Genomic DNA, 26,734 nt, shown 5'->3' on the forward strand with positions numbered 1-26,734 from the left:
AAGTGAAAATGGTGCTAGAATGGCAGCCCCCACGAATCCGTAAGCAACTCCAGAGTTGTTTGGGATTTGCAAACTTCTACCGGCAGTTTATCCCCTCCTTTGCCAAGATTGCTCTGCCAATTACTGAACTGTTAAAAACAGGAAAACTGGGGGAAAGCCACGACCCTGCCAGCCACTGCCATGGTCCATTGAATGCCAGACTGCTTTTGAGAACTTAAAGAGACTGTTTGCAGCAGAACCCATTCTCAAAACATCCCAATCCTGAAAAACAATTCATCATCCAAACTGATGCCAGCAATGTGGCTGTAGGAGCCGTTCTCTTGCAAAAGAATGAGAATGGGGATTTGCAGCCCTGCGCCTATATCTCCAAAAACTAAACAGACACTGAACGGAGGTGGACGGTCTGGGAAAAAGAGGCTTTCGCGGTAAGGTGGGCTCTGCTTACATGGCATCATTTCCTTGAAGAGAGCAATTTTCCTTTTGAAGTATGGAGTGATCACAAAAATCTAGAGGCATTGAACCGCCCCCCCGGTAAGTTATCTCCTAAACAAGTTTGGTGGCTGCAGTATTTTAACCGTTTCAATTTCACACTAAAATACATCCCGGGAGGAAAAAATTACCTAGCTGATGCCCTGTCCAGGTTGCCTCAATACAAAAGCCATTATTCCACAACCAGAGTTGATCACTCAAGTAACAACAGGGGGGGGCATCACAGGCAAAATCAACTGAACCTGATAGCCCGTTAATGAAGAGGCTAAAGAAGGAGTTAAAAAACGATTCCTGGTTCCTGACAAATAAAACCATTGCCAGAACCCATATGCTAAAGGGCCTTTCCTTTTTTCTTTCTCTACCCATATTGCATTCTCTTCTCTCTCTGGGTTCTGCCATACTCCTGGAAGGGAAGGGGGAAGCACTTGGGGTTTATTGCCTTGTTTCATCTATCGCTACAATGTAACACTTTGCTGTTCCTGCATTTCGTCTTCTGTGAACTTCTCTCCCCTGATGTCAGCTAGAAAGGGGGGAGGAGAATGGAATGTACCTCTGGCAACTGTGTTATCTCCGCTTTTGCAAGGGAAGATGCGAAGAGCCACCTAAACATCGCTGCAGTCCAGAGATGGCCCATCTATTCCGTGCGGCCGGCCTGGCGTAGTTTGATTATGTTTTAGTGGGGGGTTTTGTATGGGGTGTTTTTAGAACAGGCCTGTGATTTAATTTGATTTTAGGACAGAAACTATTTATTTATTATTGTGGTTTTTAGTATCGCCTGTTCACTGCCCTGAGTCCCGTAAGGGAGATAGGGCGGTATATAAATTTAATAAATAAATAATAATAATAATAATAATAATCTCCTTTTTCCCACAATGAACTTAACACCTTGGGATTGGCCTATTTGAACCGACCGGATAAACTATGCTTGGGGATACTTTTTACCTATTGATCTGGCGGGAAACCCTCAGATCCTGTCTATTATGTCTACTAATAAAAGCTCCTTTTGAAAGAAACTGCTTCCACAAGTTCTACTTTCTTGGGATGAGGTATTGAAGTGGGCCCTGACAACCATACTGACTTATTGGGACGGGCTGGCTTGGAAGGGGTCAAAATATCTACCAGAAACCCTCAAGAGTTCAGGGCCTCCAACGCAGCCACAATAGCAAACAAGCAGACCACTTTGGCTACCTAAAAACTTTACATTTAATTCGACGTCAGTTTTGGTGGTCAGGGTTAAAGAAAGACATTGAGAATTATGTGAAAAACTGTGCAACTTGTGCAACAATGAAAAAACGTCCAGGTAAACCCCCTGGACTATTGCAGTAAGTCACAGACCCTTCCCAACCCTGGGAAGAAATTACCATGGATTTTATTGTAGAATTACCAGAAAGTAGGGGAAATATGGTAATATGGACTGTGATTGACCTTTTTTCTAAGCAAGCTCATTTCATTGCCTGTACTGGTCTTCCTTCTGCAAAGAAACTAGCAAGAATGTTTCTCAGGCATATCTATCGACTCCATGGAGCTCCAAAGCAGATTATTTCAGATAGGGGGTGGAGTTCACTGCCAAGTTCTGGAAAGACTTCTGAAACGTATTGGGTCCAGGCAGGAACTGTCATCGGCTTTTCATCCATCTAATGGAGCTGCTGAAAAAGCTAACTCTATGATGGAACAATATATTAGATGTTATATTGACTACCTACAAACAACATGGGCTGACCTCCCTTTTGCTGAGGTGGCTTACAATAACACAGTACATAGCAGCACTGGACTCACTGACTCCTTTTAAAATAGCTACTGGTAGGGAATTTATTCTCATGCCTGAACTTCCACAAGACCCTCCTGTTTCTCAAACTTTAGATCAATGGGTGACTTCTTGGAAAACCGTTTGGGACAATGCCAAAGCGGCTCTAACAAAAGCCTCAAAAATATACAAAGAGCAGGCAGACAAGAGAAGGGCCCCCCAGAGGCTATTCCATGTGGGTGAAAAAGTTTACCTCTCTACAAAATATTTAAGACTCAAATTGCCTAGTAAAAAATTGGGACCAAAATTCCTTGGACCTTTCCCCATAGTGCAAATCATAAACCCAGTCACCGTGAAACTAAAGCTCCTTCCCCTTTTAGGGAAAGTTCATCCTGTGTTCCACTGCAGCTTATTGAAGCCATACAGAGAGTCTTCATTGCAACCCCCTCCAAAGCAGGCACCTGGTCCCCTCGTCGTGGAGGGAGAGACTCATTATGAAATAAAATGAATCCTTGATTCTAGGTTGTACAAGGAAAAGTTACAGTATCTAGTGCAATGGAAAGGTTACCCACTATCAGAGGCCACCTGGGTAAAAAGTGCTGATGTAAAAACTGATAGATTAATACATAATTTTTATGATAAACATCCAAATAACCCTAGGGATGATACATGACTCTAATTCCTTTTCTACCTATAGGATTTCTCTCTTCTTTAGGGGATCCGACTGTCAACTTTCAAACGATTCTGTCTGCAACCATCTTTACATCGTTTTTGGTTGCCACAGCAATGGGAGAGAGGAGATGTATTCTTCTAGTTTAGCCATAACAATAACTTTCCTGTGGGAACCAAGGTCAAGTTATATGAGTTTTGGCGGGCTGGAGCTTCCATTAGAAAGCCCGCCAAGGTAGTTAATTGGGGATTGTGATTTATGACATATTACAGGGGTGGAAAGTTCAACTTGTTACATTGTACCTTGGGGGAGGGAACTTTCAGTCTTGGTTTCATCTTTGTTCATGCTGATACTATGTAGCCATTAAAAGTATTCTTTGAGGAAAGCAATTGCCTCAGACTTCTTATTTCTACTGGTCTCATCTATCGGAACCATGACATTTGGACTCCTTTTTTTCCCTTCATTTTTTAAAGGGAATGCTTATTTTTCCTGAGTTAGATTGGGTTCTCCAATAGATTAACACACATCCATACATCCATACATGCATACATACATAGCACAGAATGGAATTTGAAGTCACAGACAGAAAAGTAGTCTTTTAACTTACAATAGGCAATTCAGGTTCTGAATATTACAGAATCGGGGAGGGGGGGGAACCTGCTTGAAAATAGAAAATAAACAACTTCCCACGAAGATGGCCAACTATATACATGCTCAGGGAGGGATGCATAAAGGGTTTTTCCTGGGCGGTAGCTCTTCAACTACTAACTGAAGTGACTGACATTCCTTCAGTTTTTATGACCCACCCGGCTCAGGGAGAGTCTAAGAATTATCCTTCAAGAGCCTCTGATAACAGCTGAGGTCTGCAAGCAACTTCAGGAGCTGCACTTTGAAGCTGCTGCATGCCAAATGCTGGAGGGGAGTGGCTGCAATCTGTTTGTTGTTGAAGAAGCCGCTGTTTTGAAATTTATCTTTCAAACGGACAGTAAGTTGTGCCTTTCATTTCTTAATCACCTTTAAGGACTATTAATCTTTACTAAGTTAGGAGAGACTTTTTTTAGTCATAGTGTGCTATGCTTTTTTGAAGACCTGCACCATTTTGTGGATTTCTTTAGTGTTAAACAACAAGGAAGGGAAGCCAAAATAAAGAAGTATGGAGCAAAGAAAGAAAAGAAAAGCTGATGGAGAAACATAAAGACTGAAAGCTGTGGTTTTAGTTTATTATTGCAGTAAATTGTAGCTTGGTCTGCTTTGCTGTGGGTGGCTAAAACTTTCTGATTTTTATGATTCCTGAACTGCTAGCAATTCCTAAGTGACTTATAAAATAAAGCTATTCTTTGACCAAAGAGAGAATTAAGATGGAGGAGCAAATTATTAGAGATATTCTCTAAATAAAATCCATCAGTTTGTTGACCAGCTGTGTGCTCCAAGGATGATAAAAAAACCCCTCTCAAACTACTTTAGAGATGCAAACGTGTAGAAAGTTACCAAATTACTAAGGCAACTTTACAAATTGCTGAAAATGCAGAGGAATTAACTGCAATTTTGGAATATAAATCTGACACTAACTTTTATTATGATGGTTTAAACATAAATCTCTCAACACAACTGAAAGAAGAGCTTCAAGAAAATCTGCAACTAAAAAGACAAGTTTGGGACTTTTTCTTTAGGGACATTAACAAGGTCAAGAAATCCTTGATAAAAAGAGAGGCTTGTAATTACTTGATACACTTTCCAGAGAAGAAAAAGATTTTACTCCATGAAGACAAGCTGGAAGGAGTGATTTAAACTTAATGAGTTAACTGGATCTAGGATGGATTTTTATTTGTTTGATATTTGTAATTGAAAGAAAGTCTCAATCCAAAATTTGAAAATATAATTTATATATATATAATTTATATATATATAATGCTTACATAACTCTTAAAGTATGCAAAATGTTATTGAAAATGTATTTAAGAGTATCTGTGTTAAGAGAAAGTTAAAGAAAATGTAATAGTTTAAAGAAAATTTTTGAGTTTTAAAAAGGATGTTTATAAAAGAAAAAATATTATTCTACAAGGGTAGTTTGGAGGGAGTGATCTATATTTAATACTGAAGTTCAAAGCCTGTTCATTAAGAAGCTAAAGAAAAAGATGTATTAGAAAGTTTTGATTTTAGAAATGTGTTTAAAGAAAAGTTTCACATTTTAAAAAGGGTGAAAAAAAGAAAAAAGAGTATTCTTCCTGTAAGGTCAAAGAAACTGAAAGAATATAGTGTACCTTGTTAATAAAAATGGTGATAATTCACAAAGATTATTAGGTGCGAATAGAAATACACACTATTTCCATAGCAAGGAAGATAAAGCAGGAATGGTTAAACTGATCATTTTATTCAGAGAGGAGAATATAGTCTTAGTCTTCACTGAAAAAGCAAGAAAAACAAAATCACTGCTAAAAAGTTGTCTGTGAAGAAAGTCTATAGTAAAAAGTGTTTCAGATTTTTGGAGAAGCCATTTTCAGTGCTATTTTGAGACTATATTCTCAACAATGCCATGTGATCAGGACTTCTTAGACATAATGTTCCATTCTATATATAAACCATTCTATATACGTACCTTATTTCACAGCAGAAAGGCCACTCTGAAAGAAAATGCTCTAGTAGAGTATTGGGTGTTCTCTTAAGAACATATGACATCACAATTGTTTAGAAACATTCTAAGCTTGATAATTTCCTCTGAACCTCTTGAAGCACTGAGGTGACCTGTCTAGTCAAGGCTGTCCCTAATAAGTTAATCCTTCCTCAACAGTGAGGAAGAGGAGGATGACAGAGGAAAGAGAGTGGATAAAAAGAATTCAGGAAGAAAATGCACATCTCAAAAATCAAATTAGGCTTCTCAGAGAAAACTATGAATTACGCACATTGTTGAGTCAGCAGTGTGAGAACAACAATCAGTCCCAGTTCATAGCACCTCAGATTTCTCCTTCACATCCTGATACTAGTTCATTAGTAAAAACAGGTAAGAAGCATGGCAAGTTAGCTTGTTAATAGCCATTGGTATATAAATTTTGTAAATATGTTTCATTGTGTATCCAAATTAATACATAAAATTCAATAGGACCTTTGTGAATTCATTTATTGGAAGAAGACTCTTTGGTCAAATCTATATCTATAATAGGAACTATATTGGGCCAACTGGGAAAGTCTACACATGATTTAAACATGAGAGCAAATTATCCTAATTTGCTCATTTATGAATGTGCATACATGCAGATGCATACACACATCTTCAGGCATTTCACAGTTTTTTAATTTCTATGAGCTTTTACTTTCATCCCTGCATCCTTATCATATTCATTTTCAGGGTAAACACCATTATGGAAAGCAAAAAAATTAAAACATTGTAAGTCACAGAAATTAAGGGCAAAAAATAAGGAAAAGGAAGATCTATATAGAGAAATTGCATTTATAATTCCCGTATCTTTCTATACTTTTCTAACTTTGCATACCCCCCTTCCACCATACCTATAGATTGGTTTATATATTGCCTTTTTAAGGCTTTTTATCTTTCTCTTTTTGAGAACTATCTACTATTATCAACTACTGTATTGTACTGTACTGCACTGTACTGTACTGTACTACTTTCTTGGTTTTCTTTTCCTTTCAAACCATTTATTCTTTCTTCATATTTTGTGAGTCAGACCCCATCAAAATGGTCAAAATAACTCTGTAAACCTGTTTAACACTGGTCTCTTACTTTGGTATTCAATCAACATTCATTTAACATCTTTTCGTTCTTATGGTCCATGAACACAGATACCACCCAGTTGCTTTTAGGTCAAGTGATGCTTTCACATAAAACTTTTGATAAAATTGAAAAGGTGTAGAACAGCTTTAATGCTATCCATGCTACATGAAGCATTTTCTGTAAACAATAATATTTTCTTTCATACTCATAAAGTTGAAATGTACCTTACAGTAATCTTGTCCAACCCGCTTTTCATCATGGGATATACTACAGTACAACATAACTGGCAGAAGGTCATCCAATCTCTCTCTGAAGGTCTTCAGTGAGGGAGAACTCACCACTTTGTGGGACAGTCTGTTCCTGAAGTGATATCTTATATAGTCCAGAAATCAAATTGGTCAATAAAAATATCAGGATCTCCGTTTTCACATACTACTGTCAAATTAGTTCATCTAATCCCATACTTGTGTCTTTCTTTTATATCACCAGACACAGAGTTTTGCGTTTCTTTCTGTTAAACTCTATAAGGTGGTTCTTGATTTACAACAGTTTATTTAGTGACTGTTAAAAGTTACAGCGGCACTGAAAAAAGTGGCTTATAACCATTTATCACTCTTACGACCTTTGCAGCATCTCCATGGCCACATGATTAAAATTTAGATGTTTGATGGTTAATATTTATGATGGTTGCAGTGTCCCAGGGTCATTTGATCCTCTTTTGCAACTTTCAGACAAGCAAAGTCAATGGGTAAGCCTGCTTCAGTTAACAACCATGTTACTAACAGAACAAGTGCAGTGATTCACTTATCAACTGTGGCAAGAAAGGTCATAAAATAGGAGAAAATTCATCTAGCAAATGTCTCACTTAGCAACATAAATTTTGGGCTCAATTGTGGTCATAAGTCGAGGACTACCTGTATTAGTCATTCCAATACACTGTTCAAGTCAGTTTAGTTCTATTTGAATGTTCTCTCTTTCTTCCAAAGTACTAGCCATCCCTCCCAATTTTGTATCATCTACAAAGCTGGTAACTTTTTCTTTTGCCCTTAGTTTCTGACAGAAGTCCATCCCAACCCACTTGTTATTATTTTATTTTATTAAGGAATATCATAAGGTACTCTTGCCACAGGCTTTGCTATGGACCTAGTACACTCCTCTGTATCAATGGCATTAGCATAATTTGCTATAATAAACCCATGCTGGCTTTCATTAATTGTAACTTCTTATCTACCTGCTCAACATGCATGTTGCTACTATAGCATGTTGCTGAGTATAGACTTCATCCTGACAGGCCTACAGTTTCTCAGATCCTCCTCCTTTCTTTTCTTGAAGATGAGAATACATTTACTCATGAGGAGGAATTTTTAAAGGTTACTTAGATTAGCTTATTTCTTCAGCACCTCTGTGAAAGATATCTTTTCCTGCTCTTTGATTTTTTTTTTCCACATTTCTGTCTGTTCTGGAGAGCTTCAACTCTTCCCTGATGTATTTCAGTAGACCAATTATCTCCTTAAATCTTTCCAGGCCTCCCACTTGACTGCTCTTGCCAAACTCCTATCTGCTCTTCCTGTTAGTTTGCTCAGAGGGCTTAGGGCCAACATTTCTGTCTCTTTCTCTGTCTCTCTCTGTCTCCCTGTCTTTGTCTGTCTGTCTGTCTCTCTCTCTCTCTCTCTCTCTCTCTCTGACACACACACACAGACATTTTCTTTCCATTCTATACAAAAATGTTAAGTCCCAGATAAAATGACAATAATAATAAATGGTTGTAGTAATGTCCTTGCTTTAATATGCTGTTCAGTTGGGATACAAAAGTCAAATTCAGTATCAAAAAGAATTGAATACGACAATGATGTTCAAGAAAGCATGTTTGAACTGTGAAGATTAAATGATTTCTGCACATTTTTTGGGTGGATATTTTGAAGCATTTCAATCAGTACAGGTAGACTTATTATCTCAGTCAATTTTCCAAGGCCAGGTCCATCAATGGACACCACACTAGATGTGTTCACTGATAATGTTTTCTAGAAAGAGCATATGGTCTGATGATGTCAAAAAGTATTCTGCCAAATCATGTCAGTGTCTAGATATGTACATGACATACATGGTATAAATGTAACTATTTTTATTGTTTGTTTTTCTTTGCAGCTCAGTCTGTCAGAAAAGATTATAATTATTCTCCTCACATCCTTTCCAAAGAGGCCAACATGTCATGTCCTAGCACCCAGACACCAATTAAATTGTTCCACACTGATCCTGTTACTGTTCAATCTAGAAATGAAGATAGGAAATCTGCACACATCTCAAATATACCATATTCTACCATGCCTGGAAAACAGCGTGAAGAACCCACAGACATATCAATATTAAGGAAATCTTGGGCTACAGATGGTCCTTTCCCTGGTGGTGATAAGGTTCAAACTTTTCCATTTAGCGCTGGTGAGAAATTATATTTGATGTCAACACTTTATGTGTATACTTTTAAGTACATGTCTGCAGAGTTAATGGGATAGAGTTTTTTCTAGAAGCATCTGAATATTTTCCACTTTCAGTCCATGAAAACAAATGTATAGTGTTAAAATAGTTATCATGAATGACTAAGTTCTATCTGTGGACAAATCTAAGTGTCAGCTACACAACTCCTTATTTTAGTTGCTATTTTTTACATCTTCACGATCCAATTTAGAGATGAAGTAACCTGAAATGTTAACATATTCCAATTATGGTTGCACTATAGAGCTGAGTAAGAGATTTAACATACTAGCTGTGATTTTCGTTCCTTATCTAAAGCTCCTAGAAGTGGAACTAACCCTTACATCATATTAGCACATCAAATTGCTGTTTTGATCAAGATATCCACAAAACTTCAACATTCTGCCAGTCAGTATATATTTAGTTAGGAGCTTTGCCTCTATAAATATTATTTTAAACTTGCTTATACAGTTTATATAAAGCTACATCTACAATGTTCTTTCCTTCCATTTAGAAATAGCTTTTTGATGGTCTTCTCTGTAATTTTTAAGTAATGTTGGCCATTTAATTGCTTATTAATGGGCTATCAATTTTAGTAAACAAATATGTTAAAAGCAATGTCCTGATGTTATAGGAATTTCACTATTTGCATCCTTTATTGTGAAAATTATCCATTCATTCATACTCTGAACTTTTTCTAAAATCATGTTAAGATTGCACAAGAAATTAGAATGCCTCACCTCTCAAATCTTTGGTCATAACTTTGCAAGATTTAAGCAATCAACACTCCAAATATTTTTAAGGATCCCAATGAAATGAAAGAACCTGTTCTTTATTGCTAAATGAAAAAACACAGGGATCTATTTCATTTTAAACTTCATGTAAAGATGAAGAAGAAACCACAGCATGGTGATTTCTCCATTAGATTGATTGATTATGTGCCATCAAGTCACTTTCAACTCCTAGCAACCACATAGATAGATTTTCTCCATGAAGTTTTTCTCCATGATATCACTTCCATTAGACTGGGAGGTCTCTAATAGAGAAATGTGAGCTTTGTAGTACATGAAACTGCACACTGCACTAACAACACTCTCAACAAGGTGAGCCATCTCTCTCTCTCTCTCTCTCTCTCTCTCTCTCTCTCTCTCTCTCTCTCTCTCTCTCTCCCCCTCCCAGTTATTTATGGCCTAGCTGTTCACAGAACATATGGAGAAGAGTGAGAGGAAAATATTTATTTGGGGTGAATGTGCCCAGTCAAAGGAATTTCTATAATCCACTTGCTGTTTTAGTACCCTTAGCATAACCTGGTGCTAAATCTGCTTAACTGCAGCTCATTACAAAACAGGAGGACTCCTGAATCCAAAAGAGAAGCTCAATTCCTCAACAATGTGGCCAGAAGAATCACCTTCCTCAAAGACACATAAAGAGGATGCCCAAGCACAGATTGCATTTTCTAATGATGTAAACATCCCAAAAGGACGGAGTCCTGAGAGGCAGCCCTATTGCTTAGTAGGTAATGCTCCGGACACCAGCATAGAGAAAACCCCGCTTGAATCGCAAGAGATGCCTCGGAAGAAGAGAGTCTGGTTCTCAGATTCACCTGCTACAGACAAATTAAGGAAGTTCCATACGTTCTACCTGAATGGTAATACTGAGATTTTGTGGCTGTTTCATGTTGCAGATGTTGTGAAGTCAAACTCCCGCCAAAATATTTTTAGAGTTTTCACATCTCTTTGTGCTGTGTTTGTGTGTTTGTATGAACAGAACAAGAAATTTGAGAATTTAAATATGTGTAATATTTGTATTGCTCATTAGAAATATTTATTTGTTAAATGAATCTATACAGTAAAACTACTGAGCTACCCAAATGAACTCTGGATGGTGAACAAAATAAGAACACAATACAGAAAACAACCATTTAAAATGATAAACTACACTGAGGCCCCAATAAAAACTTGCATCCATTCATCAACCACCCCATGCCAGATATATAATTATTTTTGTTGCTTTTTAAAATGCATTATATATAATTTAGCTATACATAAAATGCCGCATTCAGAAATAAATAAAAAATTATGCAGCTTTACTTAACACTTTAACTCATATTGTCAATACAATATAAAAATGATCCTTCCTACTTTTAATATATTGATTGTTACTACAGAGCCCTCAAGGACATTTCATTTCCCTAAAACACAAACAAAATGTAAAAAAGGAAGTAGCAAAACTGGACTACTCTGTAGAGCTGTTGTGCAATATTTTTCACCCTGGTTTTTTTATGGATATATCAGCATTGGATTACCATGCAGAGCCACTCTAACACACAGTCTCTCAGACCATCCTGTATTTAACATCATTATTTATTTATTTATTTATTTATTTATTTATTTATTTATTTATTTATTTATTTATTTATTTATTTATTTATTTATTTATTTATTCATTCATTCATTCATTCATTTATTTATTTGTTTGTTTGTTTGTTTATTTATTTATTTATTTATTTATTGCAGCGGTTCTCAACCTGTGGGTCACGACCCCTTTGGGGGTCGAACGACCCTTTCACAGGGGTCGCCTAAGACCATCAGAAAACACATATTTCCGATGATCTTAGGAACCGAGACACCGCTCCTCTATCCGTTTCCGCATGGCTTCGAGCTGGGGGCCGTTGCAACGCCGGATTTGTTTCCGTCGAGCATCTCCTAAGGGAGGCTGCGTTGCTTTGTGGCCCTTTCCGCGGAGGAGGCTGAACTAAGCTCTGCTGGCGCTATCGCCCTTTTGGCTCTCTCTCTCTCTCTCTTTCCCTCTCCCTCTCCCCGCCTGGGCGCTTCTCCAACCAGGCTGGGTGGAGCCGGCGGAGCGGCCTTCCTGCCCCCCCTTCCCGGCCAGCTGGAGCCGGGCAGGCTGCCGACCTTCGGAAGTGAGGCGAGGACAGGCGAGGCGCGCTGAGCCCCGGGCGTGGTGGGTGAGTGGGCGGCGTCGGTGCGCGCTTGGAGAGCCCTTAGGGTTGGGGGTCACCACAACATGAGGAACTGTATTAAAGGGTTGTGGCATTAGGAAGGTTGAGAACCACTGATTTAGAGTATGGTATCACACATGGACTAGCAATTTTTAAAAAACTAACTTCTCTTTTCCTCCCCAGGACTCAAGTTTTCAGTCTGCTTTGCTTATGTAATACTTTTTGTATATTTTTTACATCTGTTACTCACTGTAGATGGTGTCCTGAGTGTGCTGGAATTTTTTATGTTATAATTATTGTATTGGTGGGATATGCAGTGACTATCAGTTTAAAGTTATGATACAGCAATTTGAAAAACTGTTCTGTTTTCATTCCAATGATTAGAGACTTCTTAATTCAATTTAGGAACTGAATTTGCTTTTTCTATTTAATTTTTTGTTTATTTTTTAAATCCTGGGATGTTTAAAAAACAGAATTAGCTTATGTTTGCAGACATTCATTATATCTTTTATTGGGAATCATTCTTCAACATTACAAATAAATGCAGGATTTTAATGTGTGATTAACAGTTTTAATTTTTGAATGGTCCCTAAAATATTCCAATGTAGGCAGATCTGCCAGTTAATGTCTCTCTCTCCCATCTTTCCATTCTAGGATTTACAATTAAAAGTCAAATAAATAGTTAAGTAAATGTAAACAGATGGCAAACTTACCACTTTTTTTCTGCAGCTCTAAGAAATGCTGAATTTCTTGCAAATTCTTGATCGTTCCAAGTTTTATTTGGGTCATATCAGGAGTTTCCCCTTCTGGGGGAATGCTATTATGGAAAAGAAGTGGCTTTTTTCTGCTATCAGTTAAATTTTATACTGAACAAGCAAGATCTGACCATTGTTGTTTCTCTGGATCTCATGAAAGCTTATGATAAACTGGTTGGCAGGATTATTAAGTGTTTTGATCAAATATGGCTTTTTTTGCATTTTGCAAAAAAATTGAATAAATGTGTTATATATTTATTCAAAATGCATTTATATATTTATTCACTTATTCATATGGTCATAATTGATTATAAATGTATATTCTTCCTTATGTTGAAATGCATGCTAAAAAGTATCTGATCTCCTTACTTCTTAAATATAATTCCAGAGTTGTTTCCTTGTACCATTAATAATGTATTGTTAATGTATTATTAATGGGAGCCAGATTGGTGTAGTGCACCAATTGGGCACTAGGGATTGGTTCCATGGAGAGAGGTTTTTCCACGGACTGGAGGGTGCGTGGTTTTGTATGCTGCCTGCATCTTGCGGATGGGGCTTTGCTTTTTTGTGTGGCCCGGTTGCTGGCATGCCGTGGTCTGATACTGGTCCACGGACCGGGGGTTGGGGACCCTTGGTGTAGTGGTTAAGGTGCTGATATAGAAACTGTAGATCATGAATTCTAGTCCCACCTGAGGCATAAAAGGCAGCTGGGTGACTGTACTAGTCACTGTCTCTCAGCCCAACTCACCTCACAGGATTGTTGTTGTGAAGAAACTAATGGTGGGAGCATTAGTCATATATGCTACCTAGAGCTCACAAAAAATAAAGGCAGGATAAATCAAATAAATGAATAAATAAGAAATAGTACATTTCAGTGAAATTAAACATAAACTAGTTTTTCAAGCAGATCATAGATCAGAAATTATCCCTGCAGTTTTTATTTATTTAATAAAAAATTGAGTTTTATTCTGCTATATAAATCAAGATAAATGAATTCTGTTGCCATTGGGCTCTAGTAAGATTACTGATGTGCTCAGGATTTGTGGGTTAAGTGATTTCCACTCTTATCCTCCTTTGGTATTAACATGTGATGATGAGTTAAAGTATTTTTTTAATCTAATCAAGGGAAAAATTCATTACAGACAGGCTATTTCATAGAAGTGTTTTTGGCCTCTCCTAGATAAGATCAAGTCTATCTCTGTTTTTTCCTCTAGATATAGAAATTGCTCAAAACAACAAGAAAAATGGACGCATCGTGGGAGAGATTGCTTTCCAGTTAGACAGGCGTATCCTTGCACATGTGTTCCCTGGAATCACACGGCTCTATGGATTCACAGTATCTAATATACCTGAGAAAATAAAGCAAGTAAGTGATTCTATCCCAACACTTAGAGCAGACATGTAAAACACAAGGCCCGGGGGCCGGATGCGCCCCGCGAAGTGGTTTCATGTGGCCCGCGAAGACATCCTGGAAACAGTGAGGGAACAGCCCCCGCTGCCTTAGCCCTGGCCCAGGCCGGCCGGGAGCCAATGCACAATTTTTTGGTGGCCATCTATGCTGAAATGCATTCAGTCTTAGCTCTACAAGGCCATCTAGAAACAGTGGGGAACCAGCCCCTGCTGCGTCAGCCCCACCCCCTGGGTGCATGCTGGGGAGGTGTCACTCTTTATGAGGAATGAAGAAATGCACCATCGCCTGGAAGTGGCCAGCAAATGGCCCTCGCCTACTTCACATATGGGCTCTGCCCTGGTCCCACCCCCTTCTGCCAGAGACCCTCAGATCTGTCCCACTCCTGCCCAGGCCCCCACAGGCACCCTTGACGCGAATGATGTAGAGCTGGCCACCCCTACCCAGTAGGCCACACCCACTCCATCCATGCCCACCCAGTAGGCCGCACTCACCCGGCCCCCCAAGGGCAACCGCAATGCTGATGCAGCTCTCAATGAAATTGACTTTGACACCCCTGACTGGGCAGGAGTTTTTGTCAAGATTGAAGACCTTAATAAAACTTAGAGGTCCAGCTTTTGTGCCAGCTGGCAGCATTATTGGGCAAAGAAAGACAGCCTCTTAAGGTGTCAAAGAAGAAAAAATTGGTCATAATAATAGTATTCCCTAAGAGAGCTCAGTTTAAAGGGTAAAACAAAACACTTTTTTTTTCAGACCAGGTGATAATTTCCTGCCAATAGAATTACTTCTGTCAGTAGAGAGAACATATTTCTATCTTCTATTTTCTATAGTTAGAATTATTTCTTTTTTAATAATATATTTTATTAATTTTTAACATAATCACCTTAATATTTGGTAAACAATGTGTTGTCTGGGTTTATATTTAAAAACAATCAATAACAATTAATTTCTATAGTTCCATAATCCATATAGTAGCTTTCCTTGATTTTCTCTTCTTCCAATAATATTTTATCAACCCTAAATTAGCACATTTCTTAGTATTTTGATAGATAAGAATTGAATATAAACATTTTTCTAGTATTTCTTTGTCATAGATCCTATTTTCAAAGTTTTTATTTAAATTTGTTTTCCCCGCAATTTCAAAACATTTTTACCTGTTAAGATTTTCTCAGAGTTAATTACACTTAAATATTTAAATCTTTTTCCTCATACAAGCCATCCCAACAATTTTTCATTTCTCATATCTTAAAACAAAAAAAAAGAGAAGGGGAAAAAAGGAAATAGTATACTACTTGAGAAACATCACCACCAGGTGGATCTGTAGCTGGCTGACAAACCGTACTCAATGAGTAGTCCTCAGTGGCACTACATCCACATGGAGAGAAGTAAGCAGTGGTACCACAAGATTCCGTCTTAGGCCCAGTACTCTTCAATATCTCCATAAATGACTTAGATGAGGGAATTGAAGGGGAACTCATTAAATTTGTAGATGCCACCAAACTGACAAGTGTAGCCAACACCCCAGAAGACAAACTCAGGATTCAAAAAGATTTTGACAAACTTGAACAATGGGCCCTATCCAAGAAAATGAGTTTCAATGTGGAGAAAAGCAAAGTGTTACAGTTAGGCAGGAAAAACCAAAGGTACAAATACAGATTGGGCAAGACCTGGCTTAGCAACTGTGCGAGGGACTTTGAAGTCCTAGTGGACAATCACTTGACTATGAGCCAGCAGTGTGCAGCAGCAACCAAAAAAGCTAATACAATCCTGGGTTGTATAAACAGAGGCATAGAATCAAGTTCACGCAAAGTATTATTACCGCTTTCTAAAACCCTAGTAAGACCATACCTGGAATACTGCAGCCAATTTTGGTCATCTTATCACAAAAAAGATGTTGAGAGTTTAAAAAAAATTCAGAGAAGAGCAACTAATATGATCAAAGGCTTGGAGAATAAAACATACGAAGAACGGCTACGCGATTTGGGTTTGGCGAAAAGAAGAAATAGGGGAGACATGATAGCAGTATTCCAGTATTTGAGAGGCTGCCACAAGGCAGAGGGGGTCAAATTATTCTCCAAAGCACCAGAAGGGAGGACAAGAAACAATGGTTGGAAACTGACCAAAGAGAGAAGCAATCTGGAATTAAGGAGAAACTTCCGAACAATGAGGACAATTAACCAGTGAAACAGCTTACCCCCCAGAAACCGTGGGCACGTCATTGCTGGAGATTTTTAAGAAGAGACTAGACATTTACCTGTCTGAGACAGTATAGGTTCTCCTGCTTGAGCAGGGGGCTGGACAAGAAGACCTCCAAGGTCCCTTCCAGATTCTATTTTATTCTGTTCTGTTCTGTTCTATTCAACATGTCCCTCTTAAGCTAGAATACATTTATGTCCAAAATTTTTCTATTCTTTTTAGCCATAGCTGCAGAAAGGAAGGTGCAAAGACCTAACAAATGGTTTCACAGCCTTGGTAACAGCGTCTTATCAGCCTCATTCCCACAGTGGATTCAACACCTGGGGATTGGCCCGTTTGAACTGGCCCGATGAACTATTGGGGTGGAGTTTGCTTTTTGCTCTTTTAACCTATTGATTCACATGGGAACCCATCAGATCTTGCCTTCTATGCCTGCTGTCAACTTCTTCCAATAAAAGTTCCTTTTGGGATGACTTCGTTCCAAGAGTCCTGCTTTCTTGGGAAGAGGTTTTGAAGCGGGTCCTTACAGTCATTGTCATTTGTATTAGTTGCAACATGGCATACATTTCCTCCTGGAAAGTATTAGTTTTTTCTTGATATGTTCTTTCTGCAGATCTCTGATGTTCCATGATAGCCAAAAATCAAAGTTTTCCTTTCTCTGCAAACAGCTTTAGAGTCACAGTTCAATAGGTATTTATAATCCAGGAAGGTCAATTTTTTTCTCTAGGTTTTATGGTTCTCACTTTGTAGATAGCCCAAAATGTTTTCTTTTCTTTGTTACAGCTGTTCTCTATTTGTTTAAAGCACTGAAGGTCACAAAAAACAAGTTATCTTTTCCTGGGATTTCTGCCAGTTCCTGTATTAGAGCAACTATAATTTTATATTTTCATCCACCACTAGATGTCAGCACCAGCTCATTTTTCAGTTTTCAAAACAGACAACTGCTTTTTTCTGTTTTCATCAATAATTTTTTGCCAAGAAAATCTTAACTAATTCCACCTATTTCACACTTATCCAGATTTAAATCTTATATTCATTTAATTTCAGTATATTTCTGTCTCCCATAAAAGTTTAATTCACCGCTTCCATCTGTGGGAAGGTGGAGCAAAAGTCCCCCTCCTGTCACTTTTAGAGGATTTTTGCTGCTTGGGTTTTCCCCCCCAGGAAATCAATTATCAAATAGAAGAGAGAGAATCAATATTTCTTACCAAGTTCCAAATGCGTTGTTTACGATCAAGCTTAAATTAGTGTTTTTTGGCTTCGGCTGCTTGTAGCTTGGGCTAGACTCTGAAGTGAAGCTAGCCTTTCTTCATCTGGTTTCTGGAGGGCTTTCTCCAGGCAACCAGATTGACTGCTGTCTCTCTACAATTGGCAGGACACCCCTCCTTCTCTGTCGCCTCTCCGGGGCGAATTTGGGCCCAAACAGAAAGAAATTGGCCATAGGATACGGAGCCCTGCGATCCCTCAGCTACTTGCGCTACTGCACAAAACCAGAAGCCTAGATAGAATTACCGTTACATTCCACTCTTGATATATCAGAGTTCTTCACAAACTGATAAATTTCAAGCTTTCATTTTATAGGTCATATTAACATAATCAAACCTCATTTCTCTTCTAAACCAAATAACTTTCCAAACTGTTGTATGAATGTAGATTTAGGCAAAAAACACTAATTACCAATAAGACTTAAAATAGCATGTTTGCCTTGTGATAACTGGTGTTTTACCTACTTTCATTCGCAAAATATCCTTTGATTCTCTAATAAAAGAGGGCAATGATCTTAAAACAAAGTTAACTCTGAGCAGAGATAAAAGCTATCCTTAATCAGATCCAGAGGATATCTTAATAAATGAAGAAATAATTGCATTTGTTAACTCTAGGTGAAATATTTAGATACCATATTTTAATACACCTGTTAAAAAAGAGATGGACTCTAATTTTTATTAAAATATGTTCTAAAAACATAACCTGCCTCATATAAAAATTTTTTTCCATTTCCATGAAAGCCACCTGTCATGGTTCCGACAGATGAAACCCTTCAAAAGAACTTTGAGGCATTGTTTTCCTTAAAGAATCTTTTATTCGAGAAACAAAGTATCGGCACTACATAGTTGAACCCAAAAACTAAATTCCCCTCTCCTGGATACAAAGTGACAAAGTACAATTCCCACCTCCAATAAACAGTCATAAATCATATTCCCCAATTAGCTTGAAGCGCGGGCTTCCTCCCCAGCTCTCCAGCTTTCCAGCCCACCAAAACGCTATCAGCTCTGGGCCCAATGTCCTTGGGTTCCCACAGCCGAGTTATTATTGTTATGACAAGCTAGACTCTCATCCCTATTCCCCCCTCCCAGCATCAACTAATTCTAAAAGCATAGAGAAAATGGCTGCATTTTCATCTGTTGTCAAAGCAAGAACATCTGATGTTAGCAGCATTGACATCTGGCCCCTTATAAAAAGGACAAATCCTGTAATGCAAACAAAATCATAGGTTAGGGGTTGCCTCTTGGTTTGTTAGGATGTTTCTTATAGAACCTATTAATGAGCCTGTCAGCTTTTACATCGCTAGATTTCACCCAGGTGGCTTCAGACAAAGGATACCTCTTCCATTGCACTAAGTACTGCAATTTTCCTTTAAAAAACCTAGAATCAAGAATATGCTTCACTTCATAGTGAGTCTGTCCTGCTACTACAAGAGGTCCAGGTGCCTTCTTAGGGGGAGGTCTTAAGGTGGAATCCCGAAAAGATTTCACCAGGCTACAATGGAACACAGGGTGGACTTTCCCTAAGAATCTGGCAAGCTTTAATTCTACCATGACCGGGTTAATGATCCTTACAATGGGGAAGGGTCCTAAGTACTTTGGTCCTAACTTCTTACTAGGTAACTTAAGCCGTAAATATTTTGTGGACAAATAAACCTTTCCCTCAACTTGGAATGTCCTTTGAGGAGCCCTTTTTTATCTGCCTGCTTTTTATATGTCTTAGAAGCCTTTTTCAAAGCAGTTTTCATGTCTTTCCAGACTTCTTCCTACCCACTGATCAAGAGTTTGGGAAGTGGAGGGTACCTGAGAATATTCGGGTATTGGACTGAACTCTTTTCCTGTGGCCACTTTGAAAGGTGTGAAACTGGTGCTGCTGTGAAAAGAGTTATTGTAAGCCACCTCTGCAAAAGGGAGGTGGTCAATCCAGTTCGCCTGTTGATAATCCACATAGCATCGGAGATACTGCTCCACCATTGAGTTCACAGATTCAGCCACCCCATTGATAGACGGGTGAAAAGCCGACAATAGTCCTTGAGATGAGCCAATTAGCTTAAGAAAACCTCTCCAAAACTTGGCTGTAAACTGCACCCCCTGGTCTGAGATTACTTGTTTTGGTGCACCATGCAGTCTGTAGATATGTTTCAGAAACATCTTGGTTAGTGAGCCTGCTTTGAAAACAGATCTATCACAGTCCAGATGACTGTATTTCCCCTACTTTCAGGTAGGTCTACTATAAAATCCATGGCAATTTCTTCCCAGTTGGGAAGGGTCCGGCACCAGTTGTAATAGCCCAGGGAGTTTCCCCGGAATTCTTTTCATGGTGGCACATACAGCACAACTCCGGACATAGTTCTCTATGTCCCGTTTCAAACCTGGCCACCAAAATTGCCGGCGGATGAGGTGTAGTGTTTTTAAATATCCAAAGTGTCCAGCCTGTTTTACGTCATGGCTGTGCCGGAGCACATTGAGGCTGAGGGTTTTGGGCAAGTACAACTTTCCCCCTTTGTAAGCCAAACCATCCCTGCATGTTAGGGAGGTTTGATTGTCCTTGAACTATTGGTCGGCGAGGAGCTCTTGTTTTATTTTCTTTACCCCAGGGTCATCGGGGTTTGGGGCTGTCAAAGGTGGGATTCTGCACGGTATGAGTTGAGAAGCAGTTTGTGAAGTGGAAATAATTGCTTCATTAACCTCTTCATGCTGGCTCTTGTATTGGGGCAGTCTGGATAAAGCATCAGCTAAAAAGTTTTTTCCTCCCGGTAATGTACTTTAGGGTGAAGTTAAAACGGTTAAAGTATTGTGCCCATCATACTTGTTTTGGGGACAGTTTGCAGGGAGTTTTCAGTGCTTCTAGGTTTTTGTGATCAGTCCATAACTCGAAAGGCACCTTTCTCCCCTCTAGATAGTGTCGCCAGTTTAATAGAGCCCAACGAATCGCAAAGGCTTCCTTCTCCCACACAGCCCATCTCCTCTCGCACTCAGTGATTTTTTTCAAGGTGTAGGCACAGGGTTGTAGGATCCCATTCTGGTTCTTTTGTAATAGCACAGCTCTGATGGCCACATCGCTGGCATTGGCTTGAATCACAAAGGGCTTCCATGGACAGGATGCTTTAAGACCAGTTCGACCACAAATAGCCTTTTTAAATTCTCAAAAGCAGTTTGACAGCTCATAGTCCATGCTGGTGGCTGGCCCGGTCGCGGCTTTCCTTCTTCTTTGCCTGTTTTCAGTAAGTCCATAAGGGGTAAAGCAATTTCAGCAAAGGAGGGGATGAACTGGTGGTAAGTTGGCAAATCCCAGAAAGCTCTGGAGTTGTTTGCGAGTCTTTGGGGGCTGCCATTCAATTACGGCTTTCACTTTGGTCGGGTCCATTTCAATGCCCTTGCTAGAAATTCTGTAGCCAAGATAATCTAGTCGGGTCTGGTGAAACTCACACTTTGTTAGTTTAACATAAAGTTTGGCATTCAACAGTTTCTTTAGTACTTCTCTCACTTGTTTTACGTGGTCAGCCATATTCGTGCTGTATATCAGGATATCATCAAGATACACCAAAATCCCTTTGTATAAATGATCATGTAGTACCTGTTTGATCAGCTGCATGAAGACAGCTGGAGCCCCCTGTAGTCCAAATGGCATGACTTTAAATTGATAGCTCCCCATGGGACAGTTAAAAGCAGCCTTCCACTCATCTCCCTCCTTTATCCTCACTCGGTAATATGCCTCTCTTAGGTCTAGCTTAGTGAAGACTCTCCCCTTTGCCAGGTGGGTTAGTAAGTCCTTCAGGAGGGGGAGGGGGTATTTGTTTTCCACGCTCACAGTGTTTAATCCTTTATAGTCCACGCAGAGATGAAGCGACCCGTCTTTTTTTTCTTTAAATGATACCGGAACTCCCACCTGAGATTTAGCCCATTCAATAAATCCTCTCACTAGGTTTTATCCACATACTGCTGCATTTCCTCCATTTCGAGGGGGAATATGGCATACATCCTCGGTCGTGGGAGTTTGGCTCCCGGTAACAGTTTGATAGAGCAATCATCAGGCTGGTGGGGAGGCAGGGTGTTGCATTCTTTTTCACTAAACACCTCGTCTAGGTCCCAGTACTCGCTGGGGATGAGTAGCTTGCCTGGTTGAAGCAGAGCAGCTATTTTCACTAGCTCGTTAGAAGGACTAAGTCCTCCGGTAACGTTAGCCGAGTTAAGGGGGGGCTTGGGTCCTATAGATAATCTCACAGTTCTCCTTCCCTTCTCCCACCAGATAAATGGCTTCCATTTGTTAACCAGGCTAGCCCTAGGATCACGGCCTCAGTCATTTTCGGAGCCATCATGAAGCGAATGAACTCCCAGTGCTCACCTATTTCTAAGCATATGGGTTCAGTTAATTGCATGACTAAGGTTCCTCCCATTAGGGAGTCATCAGCTTGCTCAAACCTCACAAGTTTGGAGAGCAGCCTTGCTCGTATGCCCATTTTCAGGGCAAGTGGCAAGCTAATAACACAACGGGAACATCCTGAGTCTACTAATACTTTCAGATCTATCTGTGCCCCTGTCTTAGGGATTATGAGCTTGGCAGGCAAAAAAAAAGCTGGAACGGATCGACTCACCATTGGGTCATTCTCTCCTTCGTCATCGCTGTCATAGGAGGGCAGAGCAGTGGCAGGTCCTGTTTGGGCCTCAGCACTCTCCTGCGTAGGCAACGTGACTTGGGCAATGGGTTTCTGTGTGATCCAGTTGGATTTCTCTTTCGCTGGCTGCTGGGCTGGTTTCTTCCTCGCTGGCTGTCCCAGTCTATTCTGCTGTTGAGCATAAGGGCAACTCGCTGCTCAATGTCCCTGTTGTCCACATCTGAAGCATTTGATCGATGGGCCTGCAGGTGGCTTGGGGTTTTCCGCAGCTGTGGCGGTTGGAGGCTTTCGGGGTGGTGGTGGCTGCCATCTGGATTGATCTGGCCTCGGCCTGGCTTCTTGAGGTGGTGGCTTCTTATAGCAGGCAAGCTGGACATCCAGCCTTACTGCTGCCTGGTACCATTCTTGCAATTGATTAAGGACCACTCAATAGACACAAGCCTGGGAGAGGTGATCATCCAGTCCCTCCTTGAAGTGATGAACTAGGGATTGCTTGGGCCAGCTCTCTATTTGGCTGGCTATCTTGCAAAACTCTCGCACATATTCCAGAGTGGGCCTGCCAGCTTGTCTTATTTTATGAATTTGCTCCTTCGCTTTGAGGGCTATGGATGGGCCCTCAAACCTTACTCTCAGCCCTAGGAGGAAGAGGTGGCGGTCCCCCAACTCAGGTGCTTGCTTATTGTATAAATTGTTCAGCCACTCAGATGCTTCTCCTTCCAAGTTGGCCGCAACTACGTCGATCATAGCAGCTGGATTCGGATAGAAATAGGCACAGTGGTTCATGTGGGAACACACTTGGTTGAGGAAGAAGATCAGCTTCTCTGGGTCTACATCAAAAGTTGCTCAAAGGGGTGGCACCATCAGCAGTTGCTGGACTCCCCAGTGGGCCTGCATTCCTGGTGATTGGTAGCCTCCCAACTGTGGATGTTGCACCCCCAATGGTTGCTGACCTCCCCATGGTGGCTGTGGCATCCCCAGTTGCTGCAGGCCCCTCAGTGGTTGGAATATATTTGGGGGTTGCAGCCACCCCCACTGCTGTTGCTGCACTGCCGGCAGCTGCTGGCCCCCCAGTGGCTGTGGCATCCCCAATTGCTGTAGGATCCCCAATGGTCTCAGCATCTGCTGAAGTGGCACCCCAGTTGCTGCAGGGCTCCCAGTGGTTGCTGCATGTTTGAGGGCTGTTGCCATCCCCATTGCTGCTGACCTATGGGTGGTTGTGGCATCCACAGTTGTTGTAGGTCCCCCTGCGGCTGCTGCATGTTCAGAGGCGGCAGCCAGCCCCACTGCTGCTGCTGCACTCTGAATGGTTGCTAACCCCCTGGCGGCTGCATCATCCCCAGTTGCGGCAAGGCTCCCAGCTGCTGTTGCACATTTGGGGGCTGCGGCCACCCACACTGCTGTTGCTGCATTGCCAGCTGTTGTTGGCCTCCCTGCTGTGGCATTCCTCATTGCTGTAGAGGCCTTGGGCTGGGTGGTCAGTAGACACGGTCTGGGCTTCGGTTGTCCCAGTGGCGGCTTGGGCTCTTGCATCACCGGCGGCACTCTGGGCTTCTGGAGGGGCGATGGTGTTCCAGGCTGCCATGTCTGGAGTGGTGGCTGGGGCTGTCCCTCTCTGTGGGGCTGGAGGCCAATGTAGGTGGCTTCGTGGATGGGGAAGCTGCTTGCCCTGCACAAGTGGGACTGAGGTTTTCCTTCGGCATGAGTTGGTGACTGCCCCTCCGATCATCATGATCAATTGCGTATAGAGAATGGGAGGGTTGTTCCCCGCTTCTCATCTCTAGCTCCTCGAAACTCTCTACCAAGTTCTCCACTGATTGACTACAGACTGCGGACAAGTACTTCCACTCACCAGAGTCCTCAACGGTAGTTGATTTTGCAGGTCTCCATTGGTCTGGGGAATGAGACTTGCGAGAAGCCCCTCTTTGCAGCTCGACCTCGTCTGCCTTTGAAGCACTTAATTGTGGCAAGGCCATCTCGAGGTGTCTGGAGTCTCCACTGGGTAGGGTCCAGTCTGACGACCAGATCAGTTGTCCTCGCAGCTTGGGTCTTGCCCCCATCTGGGAGACCTGAAAAGTTTCCTTCTCCGCCGGTGCGCTGTCCTGCGCTCCCCCCTCTGAGGTGGCAGTCACAGCCGGGGTGCTGATCTCAGGCACCCCTTTCTTTTCCATGTTGAGATCTTCCTTGAATCTTTGTCGGTCTATCCCTCGACTTTAGGGTCAGCGACTGGAGCTCGGGACCCCAGGATGGATAAGTAAAAATTGTAGTTTTGGGGTTAATGTCATGGTTCCGACAGATGAAACCCTTCAAAACAACTTTGAGGCATTGTTTTCCTTAAAGAATCTTTTATTCGGGAAACAAAGTATTGGCACTACATAATTGAACCCAAAAACTATATTCCCCTCCCATGGATAAAGTACAATTTCCACCTCCAATAAACAGTCATAAATCATATTCCCCAATTAGCTTGAAGGGCGGGCTTCCTCCCCAGCTCTCCAGCCTGCCAAAAAGCTATCAGCTCTAGGCCCAATGTCTTTGGGTTCCCACGGCTGAGTTATTATTGTTATGACTAGCTGGACTCTCATCCCTATTCCCCCTCCCAGCATCAACTAATTCTAAAAGCAATAGAGAAAATGGCTGCATTTTCATCTGTTGTCAAAGCAAGAACATCCGATGTTAGCAGCGTTGACACCACCACTGCCAACTCAATTTTATGCCTATGTTTCTAAACTAATAGTTAAAAGTGTGATATTCTGTTCTTCATTTTTATTTTGATCACTGATCAGCACAAACATTCATATGAAAGGAATGCATGAAAAGGTGTTTTTTTTCAAATTTCAGTTGAGAAATAGAAAAGCTTTCTTTACACATTTTTTTTTACAAATATACCAGATGAATATGTAATAAAAACCCAGAAGACTCAGAATTCATCGCTGCTGCATTAAATTTTTTAGGTCCGCTACAAATCTGCATCTGAATCTTCTCAGCCTTGGTTTTTTCCCAAGGTCCATTGTATTTTTACGAATACAAATTCATTCATATACAAACTATAAATAACTGAAATGATATTGTAGTGCTGTAGTGGTAGAGAATTCTGAGAGGGGGTGTTGTGTGTGTGTATGTTGTGTGCAGGGATTTAGATAGAACAATCTTTTTTGCATTTATAAGAACTTTTCCAGGACTATCAAAACTGAAGGTTTCGATCAGGCAAGCATGAGGAAACTTACACCAACAGTACAAACATCCACAGAATTGCAAAGCTTCAGAGGTTGTATCAGGAGATTATCCAACTTAAATAGAAAATATTACAGTAATAGTTCTATAAGATCCACTTCACAAATTAAAAAAAACCCTGTATAATTATCTATTTTTTATTTTTTGTTCCTATTAGTGTTATATAAAATTCAGGCTGATTTACACTTCCATAAAATATTAATCATAGGTTTATATCTGACAATTCTTAGGTTTCCACAAGATCTTTAGATGGCTCTCTAGATGACAAAAAGTATCGAGCTATAACCCAGCGTTATCATAACCTAATTACCCGCTTGGAGAAAATGGGCTACCGCACAGATGTCCACCCAGTGTTTAGTGAATTTCTCATCAACACCTATGGCATCCTGAAGCAAAGGCCTGACCTCAGCTCTAACCCCATAAATGACAATCCTAATGATCTCAGGAAGATGGTGATAGACATTGTCCCAGCTAAATTCCTTGGCGATACCTTACTGCTCTTGAACTGTTTGTGTGAACTTTCCAAAGAAGACAACAAGGCCCTTTTTGCCTGGTAGTGCCTCCTGCAACGTCCCCATTTTTAATAGAAAGAGCACCTAAGCAGAGCATATACGTAATAAAGAATGCTGCTAAAAGAGGGTGTGGGATAATACGTGTATGATTTTTTTAAATTAAGCTGTTGCTGTCCAAATCACTGCTTCATCTTGTATGTAATTTGGTTTTGGTAAAGTTTATATTTCATGATATTTTTGAAAAACTGGTGCTGTATTGATATGTTTCATTGGTAACTGCTATGTTAGGTATATTTTGATGGGAATATCAATAAAATAAAATAGAAGTGATTATTTGTTGCAACAGTTCACAAATTCCCAATTAAATCCTATATTGTTTCTGTGTGAGAAAGGAAGTGACTGTCCAACTATAATGTTATTTTGCTTCTTCCACAAAGGTACAGCTATAGGTATGACATGACTTACTTTAAAATTTGAATGCTCTTCAAAAAACCCACCTCTTTCTCATGCCTACAAGAAACCTGGGACATTTTCTTCAGTGGAAATAACCTATATATAGCTTCCATTGGATTGATACAGCACTGCATGTATATCACCATTTACCTGCATTGGTGTTACAAAATATTTCCAGTATTTCCAAAATCTTGGATTCTGGAATCCTGTCATTTAGTATGATGAATGTGCATTCAAATG

The 26,734-nt window shown here is 40.4% G+C and overlaps 1 protein-coding gene across 1 annotated transcript; it reads left to right on the forward strand.

Moving 5' to 3' along the window:
* Positions 1–5,705: 5,705 nt before the first annotated feature.
* SPATC1L (spermatogenesis and centriole associated 1 like) lies at positions 5,706–26,086 on the forward strand. Its single transcript, XM_029286021.1, has 5 exons — positions 5,706–5,917; positions 8,789–9,066; positions 10,433–10,747; positions 14,031–14,182; positions 25,760–26,086. The coding sequence occupies exons 1-5, from the start codon at positions 5,706–5,708 to the stop codon at positions 26,084–26,086; spliced, it is 1,284 nt and encodes a 427-aa protein (XP_029141854.1).
* The last annotated feature ends 648 nt before the right edge of the window (positions 26,087–26,734 follow it).

The sequence above is a fragment of the Protobothrops mucrosquamatus genome, unplaced genomic scaffold, assembly GCF_001527695.2.
Source record: "Protobothrops mucrosquamatus isolate PMUCROS unplaced genomic scaffold, P.Mucros_1.0 scaffold_199, whole genome shotgun sequence".
In the NCBI taxonomy this organism is placed as follows: domain Eukaryota; kingdom Metazoa; phylum Chordata; class Lepidosauria; order Squamata; family Viperidae; genus Protobothrops; species Protobothrops mucrosquamatus.